The 17414-nt window shown below is 41.3% G+C and overlaps 1 protein-coding gene across 2 annotated transcripts in view; it reads left to right on the plus strand.

Moving 5' to 3' along the window:
• Pdzrn4 (PDZ domain containing ring finger 4) overlaps nucleotides 1-17414 on the plus strand; it is a 336730-nt gene that overhangs the window by 179039 nt on the left and 140277 nt on the right. The window contains exon 1 of one of the 2 annotated variants that reach the window (XM_038342517.1): nucleotides 11388-11456. The exons of the other annotated variant lie outside the window; for it this stretch is intronic. Coding sequence (XP_038198445.1) covers nucleotides 11388-11456 — 69 coding nt within the window. Of the gene's footprint in view, nucleotides 1-11387; nucleotides 11457-17414 lie in introns of those variants that run through there. 2 annotated transcript variants of the gene reach the window in all.

Consider the following 17414-nt stretch of genomic DNA (forward strand, 5'->3'; position numbering starts at 1 on the left):
GAGTGAGTAGACATGATATTTGTCTTTCTGGGTTTGGGTTACCTCACTCAATATGATGTTTTCTAGATCCCATTTGCCTGCAATTTTCAAAATGTCATTACTTTTTTTTTTCTGCTGTGTAGTGCTCCATTGTGTAAATGTAGCACATTTCCTTATATATATTTTGATTGTGGGGCATTTAGGTTGTTTCCAGGTTTTGAATATGACAAACAATGCTGCTGTGAACATAGTTGAGCACATGTCCTTGTGGTACAATTGAGCATCCTTTGGGTATATACCCAAAAGTGGTATTGCTGGGTCTTGAGATAAGTTGTTTCCTAATTTTCTGAGAAGTCATCATACTGATACACAAAGGGGCTGTACCAGTTTGCACTCCCACCAGGAATGGAGGAGTGTTCCCTTTACCCCATGCTCTCCAGGATAAGTTATATCAAAGTTTTTGATCTTGGTCATTCTTTCAGGTGTAATGTGGTATCTCAGAGTTGTTTTGATTTGCATTTTCTGATGGCTTGGGATGTTGAACATTTCCTTAGATGTCTTTCAGCCATTTTAGATTCCTCTGTTGAGAGTTATCTGTTTAGATCTATACCCTATTTGTTATTGGATTATTTGTTTTTTTGATGATCAATTTCTTGAGTTCTTTGTATATTTTGGAGATCAGTCCTCTATTCAGTGTGGGGTTGGTGAAGTTCTTCTCCCATTCTGTAGGCTGCCATTTTGTCTTGTTGATGGTGTCCTTTGCTTTACAGAAGCTTCTCAGTTTCAGGAGGTCCCATTTATTAATTGTTTCAGTATCTGTGCTACTGGGGTTATATTTAGGAAGTAGTATCCTGTGTCAATGTGTTTGAGTGTATTTCCCAGAAAGTGAACATTTTCTAAATAGGAAATTATGCACTATATTCCTTCCCAGTAATGGAGCTGGTATACCCAATGTAAGTTGAAAATACTTCCTGAAGATGGGACATCCACTTCTAGATGAATACCTTGGCTTTCGATGCCTGAACAAAATATGGTGGGAAAGGAAGCAAACACTAGGAGACTCAGAGCATCCTTGTCTCTCCAAGGCTGAGCTCTGTATAATCTCTGAGCCCTTCCCCACTCCCTCCTGGGTGCCCCAGCAGTTACTGCTTACATGAGAGAAATCCAGTTGCTTCCTAAGAAAAGATGACATTTTCAAAGTGTCTGTACACATAACTGCTTACATTAATATTTTCTTGATAAAAATTATAAGCCGTAAAATGTTATTTAAAGTTTATTGAGTACTTACATGAATCAGGTACCATATAGTCATGTTCTGCAAACCTCTTTGGATTAGGTTCTGACGTACCCAATCTACAGAGGAAAAAAGAGGAAAAAGAGACACTTCAGCATATTGCAAATGTTTTGTTTCTCCTTTATTTTTATTTTGTGTATATGGGTGTTTTGTCTGTATGAATATCTATGTACCACATGTATGCAGTGCTCACAGAAGTCAGAAGAAGACACTGAATATCCTGAAATTCAAGTTACAGAAGGTTGGGAGATTCTGGGTGAGTTGCCATGTGGGTGTTTGGAATAGAACTCAAATACTCTGGAAAAGCAGTCTGTGTTCTTTAACCTCTGAGCCATATCTCCAGCACCATACTGCAAATGATTTTAAGGAAGGTTAAAGACTTCTGTCTAACACCAAAGTCTAAAGATAAAATGAACTAGATACTCATGCTGAAGACAGTGGTGGGGGACAAATGCTGAGCTAGAATGTCTGTGAGGCTGGACGGTTTTCTTTCGAATCCACAGAAACAGAGGCAGCACTCACGTGCTGGTTCAGCGTGAAAGCTGTTCTCCAAAGTGGAACGAGGTCAGTCTGGGGACACCAGGACCACAGCAGATGGGTGATTTCATAGGATCCTCTGGGTAGAGAAACTTCAAAACCCAAATATCTGAGTTTAAAAAGTCATCTCTTGGATCTATATCCCTTTATCTGCCTTGTTTTTCATCATCTTCATTTACTTGATGTCGCCTGTGTACATAATCGGATAGGGAAACAAGAAGGCTGACCCTCATACTGCTCCTGTGTTCTGCCTGTGACTTTTCTGGTTATTTTCTGAACATTCATAGAATGGTTATGTTTTCATTTGTCTGATGTTCCCTCTCATTATCAAATCTACCACATGAAGTCTGAGGCATTTGTAAGCCCTCAACAGCATTACAACAACTGACTAGGTGAAAGGGATTGTGGACAAGAAGGGAAGTGTGAGTACTATCAGTATCCGATGGTCAAGAAGCATCTAGACTCGATTAAGGCCTGAAATGGAAAGGGACCTGGAGGAGAAGGCTCATAGGTGATTTTGTTCACAGTCAGTGGAAAACAGGAAGGCAGCAGTGGCTCCATGGACCTTCTTCTACCTCTAATTGCTGGGAAGAGAACAGGGCCTTGGTGGAAGGGATGGTGGCCTCCCCCTAAAAGAATGGCTCCTGAAAAGAATGAGGGGGAAGAAGAGACTAAATAGTTCAGACTGGCAGTGACCAGTCCTTAGATATAGAGCAGGAGGAGGCAAGGCAGATGCTCAACCCTCAGAATACAATAGTCAGGCCACCTTTGCACCCAGCACTTGACAAAGAATCACAGTTATGTGGAAGACGGTTCCAAGTTTTGATAAAATAGGCTTGAATGGGTTGTGTGCAGTCAGGGTAGATATACCCGCTAGTGAATGGGTCCATCTGAAGCTCCAGGAGAATTAAATCTGACATTTGTTTTGTTTGATTTTTCTCACTGTGTAGCCCTGGGGTTTCCTGGAGCTCACTCTATAGACCAGGTTGGACTCTAACTCAGAGGGATCCACCTGTCTCTGCTTCCTGATTGCTGGGATGAAAAGTGTGCACCACCACACCTAACCCTAAATCTGGAACTTTAATCCTGAGCTTCAACAGCAAACCTCCCACTTTCCCCCAAACCTCCCTTACGTAGCTGCCATTCACTATCCGTCAATATAGACATGGAATATGAGGTCCCGAGTATTCCCTACCACTAAGTACTGAGAAGGGAAATACTACCCCGCTGCCCGGCGTATATTAAGTGCAGCAATATCCCATAGGCAGCCGAGTGGAGTGAAGTTAGGAAATTGCTTAGGTTTTATTCAATCTATTTTATGCAGTCATGCTTGAGGATGCAACATGGATCCTGGGAGTTAATTTTAGACTACACTTCTGGCCTATTTATGAGAAATTTTCATATCTCAACATGCTACAAGCATCGCCCGTGTTTTTTCTCCTAAGCATCTACAAATGTGTTGGAATGACAACTCTCTCTGAGGGACAAGCTGTCTGAGGTACTGGTGATCTAGTGCCAGGCTGACATGCTGAACGTGAGTCCTGCCTCCCCACTTACTAGCCATATGATCGTATATTACTCCTGTCAAGAGGACTAACCGCTTTGAAGGACTGACATGGTGACAGCCTGGAGTACTCAAATGAAAGAATTAGCAAGTATTAAATCAACATTAACCTGTGTTTTCTAACTGATCTGTCCAGTAATCACTGCCTTGCTTTATGCACAGTATTCTTCAATAAAGAATGGCTGAAGGAAAGGATTTAGTGAGCGTTTGCTGAAACCCTTTTATGATGTGAAATCAGAGATGACACCACTCACGATAAACTAATTCCCATATTGTTGCTGATGAGTGTGGCATCATCAAGACCAGTACTCTGGCCTCTGACCAATATAGGGCAACTGAGCTTGGCTAGACATGTACTTAATATTTCCCTCAAAAACTGTTGTCAAGCTTGCTGTTCCATGAGGATACAGATTGCCTCGTGCTGTCTTAGTTTCTAGTGCACTTGTGTTCACAATACTTGTTTATTATGCAGGAGAGGAACAAACACAGCATCAGAGCTGTTATGTGAATGAAGACGGGTACTTCCCATGCCACTGTTTGTATTAAACAAAGAGCCAGTAAACAAGACACTGATACATAAAGGACTCAGGAGCAAATGAGGTGGTAGAAATGATTTTAACAGTTCAACAGATAAATGTCAAGTATTGTGAGAGGTATCACAACGTCTCTTTATAATTAGAAAACATTACAGACATGTTTTTGAAGTCTGAGTTGGCTATCATAATTTTCTTTATTCTATTTGCTGCTGTGGTAAACATAAGCAGTATGTTCTGGACACATTATGGGCCAGATAAATCTAATACACATCAGTGCAACTTTATCTCTTCCAAAAGTCACATGGCAAATGTTATAGCTATACCCATTTTAAAATAAGAAATATTGGAAAAACCATAGTAATTATAACATATTAGTAATTCACTTCACATTACATCAGTAACTGAGACAACAAGCCACATTGACTCTAGAACCCACACACATCAACATGGAGAAAAATTCCTCATAGTTCAGGGACTCATGCTCACATCTGTCACCATATGCAATCTTCACAATCTACTGCAAATTAAATATTATTTCAGAATGTGTAAATTGTGCAAAACCACGGAGGTAATAACTACAAGGTTCAGATGAGAGCCTTAGTGATTCCCTCTGCGATCTCTCTAGTAATGAGCCCACTCTCAGAAAAGTGGAGTTGGTGGAGCACCCTGGTGACAGCAGGCATTGACACTAGGGATGAATTGAATATGGCCAACAAATGAGTACAGTGTGGACAGGTTCAGCGTGCTGATGTGTCAGGCTTTTGCTGAGCAAATGGAAGACAGTCATGGGAGCTGCCAATGCCACATTTTTCCAAACTCACGATATTGGTCAATGCCCACACTGCTGTAACCGGCACTAGATTGGAGCCAGGGAAGGGCTCTGGAGTCTCCTGGAGTAGAGATATTTAGCATAAGGTGATTTCCGCTGTAGTAAATATGGTACATTAGCTCTCACATTTACCTCTGAGACGGTATAAAAGAAAAACACAGTTCCCAAATCCATACACCAGTATTATTCAGAAAGTAAGTATTCATAAATATAGTGTGTAATAAATGAGTAACTACCGCATGTCAGAGTGTTAATTGAAAGGGTAAGAAATTTCATCATGTAAACAAGAGCAACTTGTAAAACACGTGTGATTAGGCCTTATTCTTCTGTAGACCTAACGCAGATAGTTTTAAGGGATCTAAAATTTATATTTATAGAATCAAATTAAATATATTTTATGCTCATGTTTCCTCCATTCATTAATGTTCTTAAAATAGTACAATGGGAGGAATGTCACCCACTGATTAGGCATTAGAACGCAAACCTAAATGTATGCCCCTTTGCTAGATCCAGAAATGTATTCTCCCAATCACGTCTATTTATTTCTTATGCATTTATTGAAATCCCATAAAATGAAAGGTGAAGATGTCACGCTAAGAAGTTTTAAGGGCTTAAAAAACAATCATATATTATTGCTGCCCTCATATGTGTTATAGTCCAATAAGAGAGATAAAACACGAATAGAGATGTGATGTGTGCTATAGCATGTTTGGCTATGGATAAAATATATGGAGAACTTAGAACTAAAGACATCACTGCTAGTTATGAGGTCACAGGGGAGACCGAAATGGAACTTGCCTAGTGTTTCGGGAGTTTATTCCAAAGGACAGACCCAGCTAGCATCTGGGACAAAGAGAAGGTGATACAGACTTGACACCGGAGTGCAGCTTGACTGAGACTCAAAGGAAGACGTGAGTCATTTCCAGTGCCCATTTGGATCAGCACGGAGCACTTCCTGGATCTGGAGTCCTGCGCATGTGTAGACAGTTGCATATCCTGGTGAGTATCCAGTTGCAGTGCCTGCACCCAGCCTGCTGTAGCGTTAGCTAATAACATTCAACCCTGACCTGTGAGAAAAAAACGTTTCAATACTCTAATAGAGAAGGTGTATATTTTCAAACCATGGACTACCACTCCTATTCTAGGGTAAATCTTAGCCGTTATTCTCTCCCTCATTTTTAAATTTTTTTAATGCAGTACTTCGGACTTCTAGCTTTCACTTCCTTGATCACCAGGAAAGAACGTATCAGTAGAGCTCTTCCTGTAAAAGAGAGGGACAGCTCAGCAGCTAGCTACTGAACTCAACCTCAGAATTTGCAACTGGAGAAGCGAATATGGATCTCTTTCCTCAAGTTAGCTCTGAGCAAGACGATCTCTCTGAGCTCTGGGTTCTCTGTGTCTGCAGTTGAGTATAGATATGTGAACTACATGTGTTTATAAAGCATCACGTAAAGGATGAGGGCTAGCTTGTGTGTTAATGTATTGGAAGGCTTGCATTTGGCGATGATCAGTAGAGGGACCACATACGTAAGGAAAATGTGCTTCAACGTAAAGGTAGCTGCTGGATTACCCACTGCCCATGGCTGCTTTGAGAATCTCAGAGCGTTGCTGATCCAAAACAGTCCCCTTTAGCCATTACTTCTCTTAGTAAGGACTGAAAATGGGTGCAGTTCCCCATCTTTGTCCTTAGATGGTACATTCTGAGACCCATCCAGGGTACCTAAAACTGCCATTGGTACACACATGTACATACATACTATGTGTCTGACACACTATGTTTCTAATTCTACATGAGATATGAAACAGTTTAATGTAGGATTTGGACATGGTCATAATTATAAAGTGGAACAGTTCTACATTCTGAGTAAAGCTTTGCGAATGCTCTCTCTCTCTCTCTCTCTCGGAATATCTTCACACTTCATCTTTGCCTCTGAGCATGTGCAGCTTCCCTTCGGCATATCTAAATTGCCAGCCTCACCCCTGTTGGGCCTTGGGGATGGTTTTAAGTAGACGAAAGGCAGCTTGAACACAAGAGACACGGTGCTGCACAATTGGTCTGACGAGGAGACAGTGACTCTGTGACAAATAGGCCTGTGGGCACACGAGACAAAGCCAGTTCATTTCCTGAGCCTGACAGAAGGAGAGAGCGAAGAACTTCACTACATCATCCATGACTCTTTATTTCCAGAGCTTAATCCTTATACTTCGGGCTTATCGTTAATCCAAAGCAACCAAACCAAAGAAGGTAGAACCAATGAAATCAAAAGGAGGTATAAGGATACTGAGTTGCATGACACAGATTGTTGGTGAGTTAATTTTCAATAGATCTTACTATGCAATACAACAAAAATAAAGAGACCATCTATAGCCAAAGTCTACCTGGTGACTAATTGATTTAAAAAAGCCACCACTGAGATCAGAAGTTCTGACTTTTCTTAGCCATGTTGTAACTGTCTGGTGTCCCTGCCTAGTTACATGCACTTTTCTTAAAAATGACTACTGCCATGACTTGTTGGCACTTGATGGAGGAGAGTCATCTGTCTATGTGTTACTTTCATTGGTTAATAAAGAAACTGCCTTGGCCCTTTAATGGGACATAAAATTAGGTAGGCAGAGTAGACAGAACAGAATTCTTGGAGAGAGAAGGCTGACGCTTCAGGCAGTTTCCATAGGTGGTCGCCATGCTTCTCCTCTCCAAGACAGACGCAGGTTAAGATCTCTCCTGGTAAGTGACCACCTCGTGGTGCTACACAGATTACTAAATATGGGTTAAAGGAAGATGTGAGAACTAACCAATAAGAGGCTGAAATTAATGGGCCAGGCAGTATTTAAATGAATACAGTTTCCGTGTAATTATTTTGGGTGTAAAGCTAGCCGGGTGGCGGGACGCAGCCCCGCCGTTCCATCTACAGATACTCAGTTTCATGGTTTTGATAATTCTGTCAAGTAAGTCATAGACATATTTAAAAATAGACTACAGCAATGCCATTAAAGTTAAAGTCTCTTTTAATTATAGACAGTCTCCTCTCTCTCTCTCTCTCTCTCTCTCTCTCTCTCTCTCTCTCTCTCTCCTCTCCCTCTCTGCTTCCCTCCCTCCTCTTCTCTCCTCTTTCATCTATACAATGCAATCTGCAGTGTCAATGTCATAATTGCTTGCTCATGGCATTGTTTAATACGACTCTCTGTCCTCTGCACTCACTACAATCTGTTTGTCTTTGGAAAGCCTTCGAATGGCGACAACATTATCTCCTATCAGGTGACCCAAAATAACCATTTATCGCTGATATATGTGAGAGTAGGTATCATATCGACAGGCAGTAACTCACAGTACCTAGACTGACAGAGGGCTGCTGGCATGGCCACAGTCTATATCCCATCTTCACTTATTAGCCAGTGTATTTCTATAAAGATAAAAATAAATACCCTCTCAGCTATCCCATTTATTATTTATTTATTCATCCATTTATTTTGAGACAGGGTTTCTCTATGTAATAGCCCTGGCTTACTAGAACTCACTTTGTAGAACAGGCTGGCCTCCAACTCACAGAGATCCCCCTGCCTTTGCCTCTGCTGGGATTAAAGGCATGCACCACCCACGCCTGGCCCTCTCAGCAACTCTTTAGCTATTCAGGGCTACAAGGATGAATTTGAAAATTGTTTATTCCTACATTCACTACCAGCTTAACCTTTGATATTTAAATTAGATCTTGATGAACATATGTTCTATTTAGAAGGATATGTGTGGAGGACAGTAATTACAAATGAAAGGCAGTGGAAATAAGTAAGTATGTATCGAAATGCACCATTCCCAAATATATATTCTCACATGATGCAAAGATTCTCTGCTAGAAACAATCAGGAAGGCGCTCCTCACAAACATCCCAAACAGTTGTAACTAATCTACTTGAGTTTTGCAAATATTCAGATTAATGTTATTTTTCTCCATTTTCAACTTTGTATAATTCTCCAATACAAAATAGGATGCCTAGTTGCTAGAAAATCTGGCCCTCATATTCCAGTGAAATTTTGAATATTCTGGGATTATGGGTCCTTTATTCAAAACACCCTTTAATTCTTTGGGATGAGCCCATTAGCAGCAGAGGTTGGAATCTTTCCAGGGTAGATGGGCCAAGGGCAGCATTTGATAAATGACTGGAGAAGCCACACTTGCTTCCTCAGATGGAAACAAAAGAACAGAGGGCCTAGTAATGAATAAACACAACAGCCAAGAGCAGCTGCAGAGCTGGACAAAAGCAACCATAATTCAAATCGCTTACTTCTACTTTGCTAAAATGCTCATTTTTTTAATAACTGAAAAAATTATTTTTAAAGCTTTGTTTATTTCTTATTATAAGTCAACTCTAAGATACAGTAAGAGCTCCAAATGAGTAGCAGCCTAGATAGTTGCATACCCAACTTCCAAAACCTTCCACAAAGGAGTTTAGTGAGTCATGACAGCAAACACTCAGAAATGAATGAGCCATCCTTGCCTGCTTGTACTCTAATTCCTTGACCTGGATATTTAAGGATAGAATGTCAATATCCATATCTCACTTACATTCAGCTGAGAAACTTCCAAATGCAATCAGGGTGTGCTTGGAAGAGGTGAGATCCGGCACCTTCACACCCAATAACATCAAAGGTATTGCGTCTCCAACACTTACCGTATTTGCTTCTGTTTGTGGCCCCCACTGATTTCCGTAGAGCTCCCTGTGACTGCCTCTTTGAAGACACTTGTTCCATAAAGAAATCAGGGCTTAATTAATGTCTCCTACAAGTGGTTTCTAATTTGCAGGATCCTGGTGATCTTCGCTCACGTGAGCACCACCAATTATCACACCACTTTCAGGAAGGTCCCAGGTCTTGGCTCCCATCCAGGCTGTTAGGTGAAATTAGGCCCAGATAATCAGATTATTATATTACCTCCCCAAGGAAATGGCCAACAATGTTTGCTCATCTCAGGCTACTGGCCAGGTTGAGGTGTTGCTAGTCACAAAGTGAATTTGTTAAAAATTAGTTCTATTGGATTCATTTTCTGTTATCTATTCTAAAAACATTTGACAAAGCACTTTTAGGGAATTAGACGCCAAAAAGTATCTATAGAGAAATGTTCAGCAATTAAACGTCTTCAAAATCCACCATGTCTTCTAGCCAGAGTCATGAGTATATATAAGTTTATGCATAAGTATATAACTAATGTTTTTTTTGTTTTTGTTTTGCTTTCAAATCGACCTGCTCTCCTGTCCAGTTTAAAATGTACTGGGAGAAGGACATACTTTTTAATTGGCAGAGGTTTTAGACACGACAGTGTTGGAACAAAAGGAACTGACTTTTGCTAATCTGCTTTGGCTCTTTGTAGTTTATCTTTAAAGGACCCAAACTACTATCCTGCAACCCAAAGTAACTAATTGTGAGTGTGAAATTAAATGGATTAATTCTATTATTCGCAGATCTGAGATTCATATTTAAGTCTGTGTTCACCTTTGCATCTTATGAATTCCAAATATAGAATCACAAATGGAATTATTGTGCATTATATCAGAATGTAAATATCACCAATGTCAGCATCCTGAAATGTTATATATGACTTTAATAAAATTAGCATAAATACTATATATGTTAGTAATTTATCTGAGGAAGTGCATTGTATTTATCTAATTTTTAAATATAGATCTACATGCATTATGGTGCTTTAGATGTCTGTTTAATGGACATGCCCTTATTATCTAATTAAAATATTTATTATTTGTCATCTGCTCACATTTGCTTAAATGTTCTTTATTTGCAGTAGAAGACTGTCTCACATTTTCTCTGGGTGCTGGTCTTTATAAATAATCTACTCAGTCCTATCTACATAGTCAAAATGAAAGCTGGAAGACCCCCCTCCCGCAAGCGTGCAGGCGCGCGCGCACACACACACACACACACACACACACACACACACACATGCCTTCTCATCCTTTCCCAAAACAACTCCGTAATTTTCATTTGTTTCTGGGTCTATTTTCTAAATTTAAATAATTTCTTTTATTCATCTTCCCTATATTAACTAACATTGAAAATATTTCTTTGTTGCAAAACATGGAGTTGCAAACTAAGTAATTTCTGTTTCTCAATTTTTATGACCATATTAGAAGCTTATATCAATGGAGGAATTAAATGTATGATCTTTTTAAATGCCCCCTCTTCAACCCCTCTATCCTTAATAAACAGAGATGGTATTGACACAAGTGAATTTTGTTTAACCACACTACATTTGCTTCTTAATTAGTGAATATTCATCTGTCAGCAGCAGCAGCTATGACACCCCACCCTGCTAACATGTTCTGTCATAAATAATCAATGAGGCACTATTAATATTCATGAGCTGGAATCTGTGTAGTCATGTGCACTGATGCGGAGACAGGGGGAGTGTTGCCATGAACTGACTGGAAACTCTGTGTGTATCGCTGAGTGCACGATACTTCGGGAAGGCGGAGAGCATGCACTCCAGGCTTCTGCTCTCAGCTCACAGCGGTTCGTCTGTTTCTGGACCGAAGTGACTGATGATAAACAGCACTCAAGTCTGGAGGGTGATTCCCTTTCAGTTCACTTGCCTTGCCGTTCTGGGGAAGCTCGAAGATTTGTGCTCTCTCCCTGCTTCCTAGAATGGGCTGCAATTTGTGCACTTTTCAGAAAAGAGAGGAACACTACAAACTCCTGTATGAAGTTTCCCAGGTGAGTGCAGCTCTGCAGGCGGCAACTGAAGCAGCCAGGCTTTGTGTTCATCTGAGCAAAGGGAAATGATATCTGGCTGGCTTGATTTTTTTTTTTTTTTTTTTTTTTTTTTTGTCTTTTAGTGCATTTCGGAATCGAGAGCAGACTTGCTGTTTGGGGTTTTTTTATTTGAGGTTTGGGTGGCAGTTCTCAGTTTCCTTGCCACTCCCCCTTCAGATGACTTCCTGTGGGAGTCTTTTAACATTTTGGGTATCTGCTGCCAAGATATCTGTCAAGTCAGAGGAACAGTTCTGGGGTGGCTGACTGTAATCTTTTGAGAGACCTCTTTGGTTTGGGGATCATGTTGACATTTGAAAATCAATTGTATCATTGTGTGCATAAGTACTGGGAGTTAATAGGTCTGTGGTCTCAGTGATTTTGAATAGACAGGAAAAGTTTCTTGCCAAATCTGGTTAGCCAGAGGAAATTATCTGGTTAATGAGACATTTTTTTTTTGTTTTGGTTTAAGACTTGGTATTTTTGTATAAAGGAAACCACATGACATGTCTTAAGAAAGATAACAAGGAATTTTTTTTAATCTTCTATTCTTGCATCCTTGCACTATTTTCTGTGTGTTTAGCACTATAAATTAATTGCAAGGGTTTATTACAGGGTGCATGTGTTGACTCAGGAAGAAAAATCTTAGAAATTCAAGCATCTCTTCAGTGCATATCTGATGGCTTTTCTGGTTAAAACATAAGGAAACTGGACAGCGTCTATAATGTTAATATAACTCTATTCGTTGGCGATTTTTTTTAAGTGGCATTCGCATGCAAATGTCTCGTTTGGCAAAATAAAGTTTATTTTCTAGCCTAGGACCACTTCTGTCTTTAGACAGTATTACTGCTGAAAAGGCAGTGTTTGGGACGTTGGTGGTCTATGGCCCAGCAGTCACCAAGTGCCCACTGCCTCCTGGCTCCCTCTGAGTACCCCAGACGTGATTCATTTCACAGTGGGCTAATTACAAAGTGGATTTGCTACACATGAAACAGCCTCCTCAGTTGCAATGTTAATGCACATTTTCATGGTAATGTGATCAGAGGCTCATTAGCCACTTTCCAAAATGATCCTCTGCATTAATTAAATATAAAAAAAATGATTCCTTTATCACCGGAGAGAGGAAAAAGAAGATTAACATTGTTAATTACACCGGGGGGCAATACCTTTGGCTTTCCTTTAGAAAAGAAAACCTAGAAACTTGCAAGTGGGGGGCGAAAGGAAAGCGGGCTCCTGGACGCTTGCCTTTGATGCTTGAAAACAGTCTCCAGGTGGAGCCCTCTCCTTTAGTTTGCTTCTCAGAGTTGGACTTCCAGCGTTGGTTTTCTGTGGTCCGGGTTCAGGGAAAGGGGATCATCTTTCTGTTGTTGGTGGTTTTTATATCTCAATTCCAAAATATATAAAAGCATAGTGTGGTGGTGGTGGGAACTCACACCCCCCAATTATGCCTGGCATATGATGTTTATATCCTTGAAGGGCAGGGTTCCTGCATCCAGCAGGCAGTACCTTGCTTTCTCTGAAGCAGGAGCCTTTGTTATGGATTTTGAGTCTGCTTCTCTGGGAGTTTTACCTTCCAGTGCTTCCCAAACCTTGAGCAAACAGCTAAGCCTCGTTCCTTATTGCCTCTGCCTGTATTTCTCCTTCCATTCATTTTATTCTCTCTACTCCCAAGCTGGAGTACTCATGGTCTTTAATAAAAGGGTGAAATGAAGGATTAGCTTCCATTTAACTGGCTTTCACCAGATAAGTTAAAACCTCAGCTTAAAGGTCTTGCCTGCGTTTTCCAAGAGGGGCCTTCCTGCAGCGCATCCCCGGCTTTGCGGCCTCTTTCTATTGAGTTAATGGATAGATAAGATATCAAAGGAAAGCAGTGATAAGCTCATATAATACACGGATGGGCTGCGGACTACCTCCTGTTTTTATTGCGAGAAAAGGCAGCTTAGAACACACATGAAAGTCTGCAGGGTCTTGACCAGGTGTTTGGGAGGGCACATAGCTGCCCCCCTCATCCCCGTAAGAAACAATACAGTTCACAGAACCTCCTTAAGAGTGGAGTCCGAGTTCTAGCAACTGCACTGAGGTGAAACATGAACCCCCGACTGCCCCTAAACTCTATGTTTGTATTCCTGCCATTCCCATCTCACCTGCATCTTTGTTTCTTTGGATTTTTTAAGAGCTGAGGAAAATTCTGGCTTATGGGGGGCGGGGAGGGCAGGGTGTGATGATTCAAAATTAGCAGTGAATACCTAATGTGTTCCTGCCAGCAAGATGCATGTTTCTTTATGATAAGATCATTACGATTTTGAACTTTTCACATTTCCTCTCTGGATTTAGTGAACTGGTAAGCAGACCGAATAGAACAGGGTTATGACTGCAGGAAAAGAACAGGGTATGTTCGCAGAGGAGCCTAGCTGAGGCAGCCTGAGTGGCGTAGTCGGGTGGCAGATGATGTTTTTTATATTTTGGTGATTTTTTTTATCTTTGCTCTTACAAAAGAACCAAGGCTTTCGGTTGGCAGAAGAGATAGAATGCCACCTCAAGAAAATTATTTTCAGCTGGGGTTGGGTGGGTCAGGGTCTTGTATGAAGCCACCATGGTGACTGGAGACAGATAAGGTGACCTTCCCACTAAACAGTGTCATTTACCTTTCATCTGCTAACTTTTACATGTGCCGGGGCACGACTGTTTTCCTGCAGTGATGTATTTTATGCAAAGTGGGTTATTCATTAACCTCTTAAGAATTAATAAGTGGGTGCTCCAAACAACGGCCTTCTATTGACAAAAGCTGAATTGCCCATTTTGTATTAATGTGATTAAATGACCACCTGACCATGCCAGTGCTGGCTGAAGCTGGTCAGGCATTTCTGTCCCTGTTAGCACCTGTTCCCTTGAGTGACAGCCAACACTGGTGCTTAATCTAATGGATTCCTAACCTTGTTGTTCATATAAACTAAGTGTAACTTTCTGATTGATTAATGATTAAAGTATCAGTGGCATGCCTGGTAGCAATGAACAAAGTATTAAAATGAGGAGTAAATGTTTAAAAGACCATGTTCTTTCCACAAAAGGCGTTTGTGAAAGATGCCATTTAATGTTAGTAAGGGAACTATGCAAAGCTCAGTTCTTTCTTGTCAAATGAGAGAAAACAAATGGGCTTGCCTTCAAACTCAGGAAGCCGGAAGGTGGTGTGGGTCTCTGTGCAGAGTCAGGGCCATGACCCTGCTCTCTTTCGAAGGGATATTTTTTTTATATAAGAATGGGTATTTTATTTATTTGAATAACTGGGCATAGCAAAGACGTCTCTCTCCTCACCTGCTTGCATCCATGAATCTGCTACATGAACTGGACATAGCCTGAACAGAGAGCAACACAAACACCACTGGGCACGGCAACGGATGCCTATCATTCAAGTGTTTTGGAGGCTGAGGCAGGAGGGTTGCTGTGAGTTTGAGGATTCTCTGGACTACAGTGTAGTAGCCTGACTCAAAAACAAAATTAAAAGCTAACACAAATGATCACTTCCTGTGTTTGAAGCACTGTCCTGGGCACTCTCTCCAGAACCGGTAACCCTTTCCCATCTTTTAAGAACTTTGCTTGTTTATTTGTTGTGTGTTCATGTCAGTCTGCCTGTCTGTTTATATGTTCAGGCAGGTTTGGACTAGGCCATATGTGGTGGTCAGGGGACATCTTGGAGTTGGTCGTTCCTTCTACCATGTGTTTTCTGGGGATCCAACTTGGGCCACCAGGCAGGCAACAAGTGCTGAGCTGTCTCCCCCGCCCCGTTGCCCATAGGTTTTCGTATTAATATGATACCATCTTTTATAGCCTGCAGTGTTTCTCGAATCTATATAGTTTCGTTCGTAGTTACCTTTCTCTGGGACCTGTCGGGAAACCTTGAGATACCTCTTTTTGTCTCACAGTATGCAAGCCCAAGTGGGGACTTCTTACCAACTCTCAGCGTATTTCCAAACCCTAGTCTCATTGTTTTCAGAACCACTGGCTGGAAAGAGATATCAATGTGTTTATTCACACAGTGGTCTTGCAGACGAATATACTTCTACACCATCTGGCTTCCTTTTCCTCACCATACCTTTTCTTTATTCTCTCTGCCATTGTACTAAGAATGTCGACTTTAGGATCAATTAGTTGGCTGCCCCCCCCCCCAAGGTTTAGGGAACCTCCATGTTGGCTCAAGATACTGCAAGACCAAGTTCTCCATTCAAAGAAGGTTTATTTGTCCCACAGAGAGAGGGGGCAGGGAAAAAGAGACAAAGATAAAAAACAGCGGACAAGGGAAAAGGGGTAGGAACAAGGGAAAGGGGGCAGGGGTATTTGTCCTGAAGGGACAAAGTACTGACTCTAATCTAGGTAGAGAAGAGACAGGCATGGCACATAAGAAAATGGCAGTTTATAAAGGAAAGGTAGAAGGGGAAACCCCATGTTAGGATGAGGTGTTTAGTTTTAATTGAGCTGGTTAATTAGGTGAGCCAAAGGGGACTTTTGATTGCTGGAGTTCAATACTTTGATAGCTGGAACTTGGTAGTCAGTCTCAGGAGGCGGGATTGGCCAAATAAGGGAATAGACCTTGGTGGCTAGCTTTAGGGATGTAATGATTTTAGCATGGCAGAGGGAATTGGGAAGAAGGGCAAGAGGTCTCAGAGACACATGCTCAAGTGGGTTAGTGTCCCTTCAGGGTCCTCAGGGTCCTTGTAGATTCTGTGTACCGTTAGAACCCCTTCTCGTGTCTGCTGGTAGCATGGTCATCTTTCTATGGAAGTGGAAGCCCATGGAAGGCAGGTCAGGTGCTCCTCTGTTGTTATGAGCTAGGAAGCCTTGCTAACCCACAGCCTTAGAATCAAACTGCCCCATTCACTGCTGCATACCTGGAAGCTGCTTAGACCAAGGGCTGCCACCAAGAACAAGAGATTGGAGGTTCGTTTAATGTATTTTTCAGAGACACAAATGTAGTCTAAAAAACAGATTATTAGTAATGGGATTGCAGCAGAAAGAGATACATGGTGTTTTGCTTAGGCTGAGGAGCCTAAGGCATAGTGTCAACTATAAAAATCCAGCCACACGCAAGAATCAGGGACTTCGGAGAAATCAAGTAGGTGGGTTTTATGGAAAGAAAAGCCCAAAGAATAAGTACTTGTTTGGCAAAGTGATCTCATTTTGCTTCTCCCAATACACCCCTGTAGTAAACCTCCATTTTATTTACCAGAAGAATAAGTGAGGACAGGTTCAACTAGTCTCACTTTGTTGATGTCCAACGGGAGAAAGAACTCTAGCCATGTTAATCAATTCAATAAACTTTCTGCAAACAGTGCCTTCTTAAATATATGTCAAGGCCAAGCCTTTGTGAATGGGAACACAAGAAAAGTTTCAACAGTCCTTACTTTTGAGAAATAGACAGACTGACAGCAGAGGGGAGACAGTAAGCATAGTGTTTGATAACGCTTTGAGTGACGCATGAAACCCACAGATTCTTTGATGGGTGGCTAGAGAGTACAAAGGTGTCAGATGACAGACGGGGAACAGGGGGATACAGGACACAAAGGAAAACTGAAAATGGAATAATAAAAGAAATCCTCAGAGATGACAAACAGGCAGTGGCTTGTGAAGTATCTGGTATAGCAGAACTCTAAGCAAGTGTTTAAAAACCTAAAGAGGGAGGAGGACTCAAGACATGACCTGAGAGTGGATAAGACCAAACTGGAGAGCTCCATGTGTTCTGATTCTTTGTCTCCTCCTTTTCCTCTTCCTCCTGCTACTGCTGATGCTCCTCCTCCTCCTCCTCCTCCTTCTCCTCCCCCTCCTCCTCTTCCTTCTTCTTCATCTTCTTCTCTCCTTCTACTTCTCTTCTTCTCCTTCTCCTCCTCCTCTTCTTCTTCTTCTTCTTCTTCTTCTTCTTCTTCTTCTTCT

This window comes from Arvicola amphibius, chromosome 9 (assembly GCF_903992535.2).
Source record: "Arvicola amphibius chromosome 9, mArvAmp1.2, whole genome shotgun sequence".
NCBI lineage: Eukaryota > Metazoa > Chordata > Mammalia > Rodentia > Cricetidae > Arvicola > Arvicola amphibius.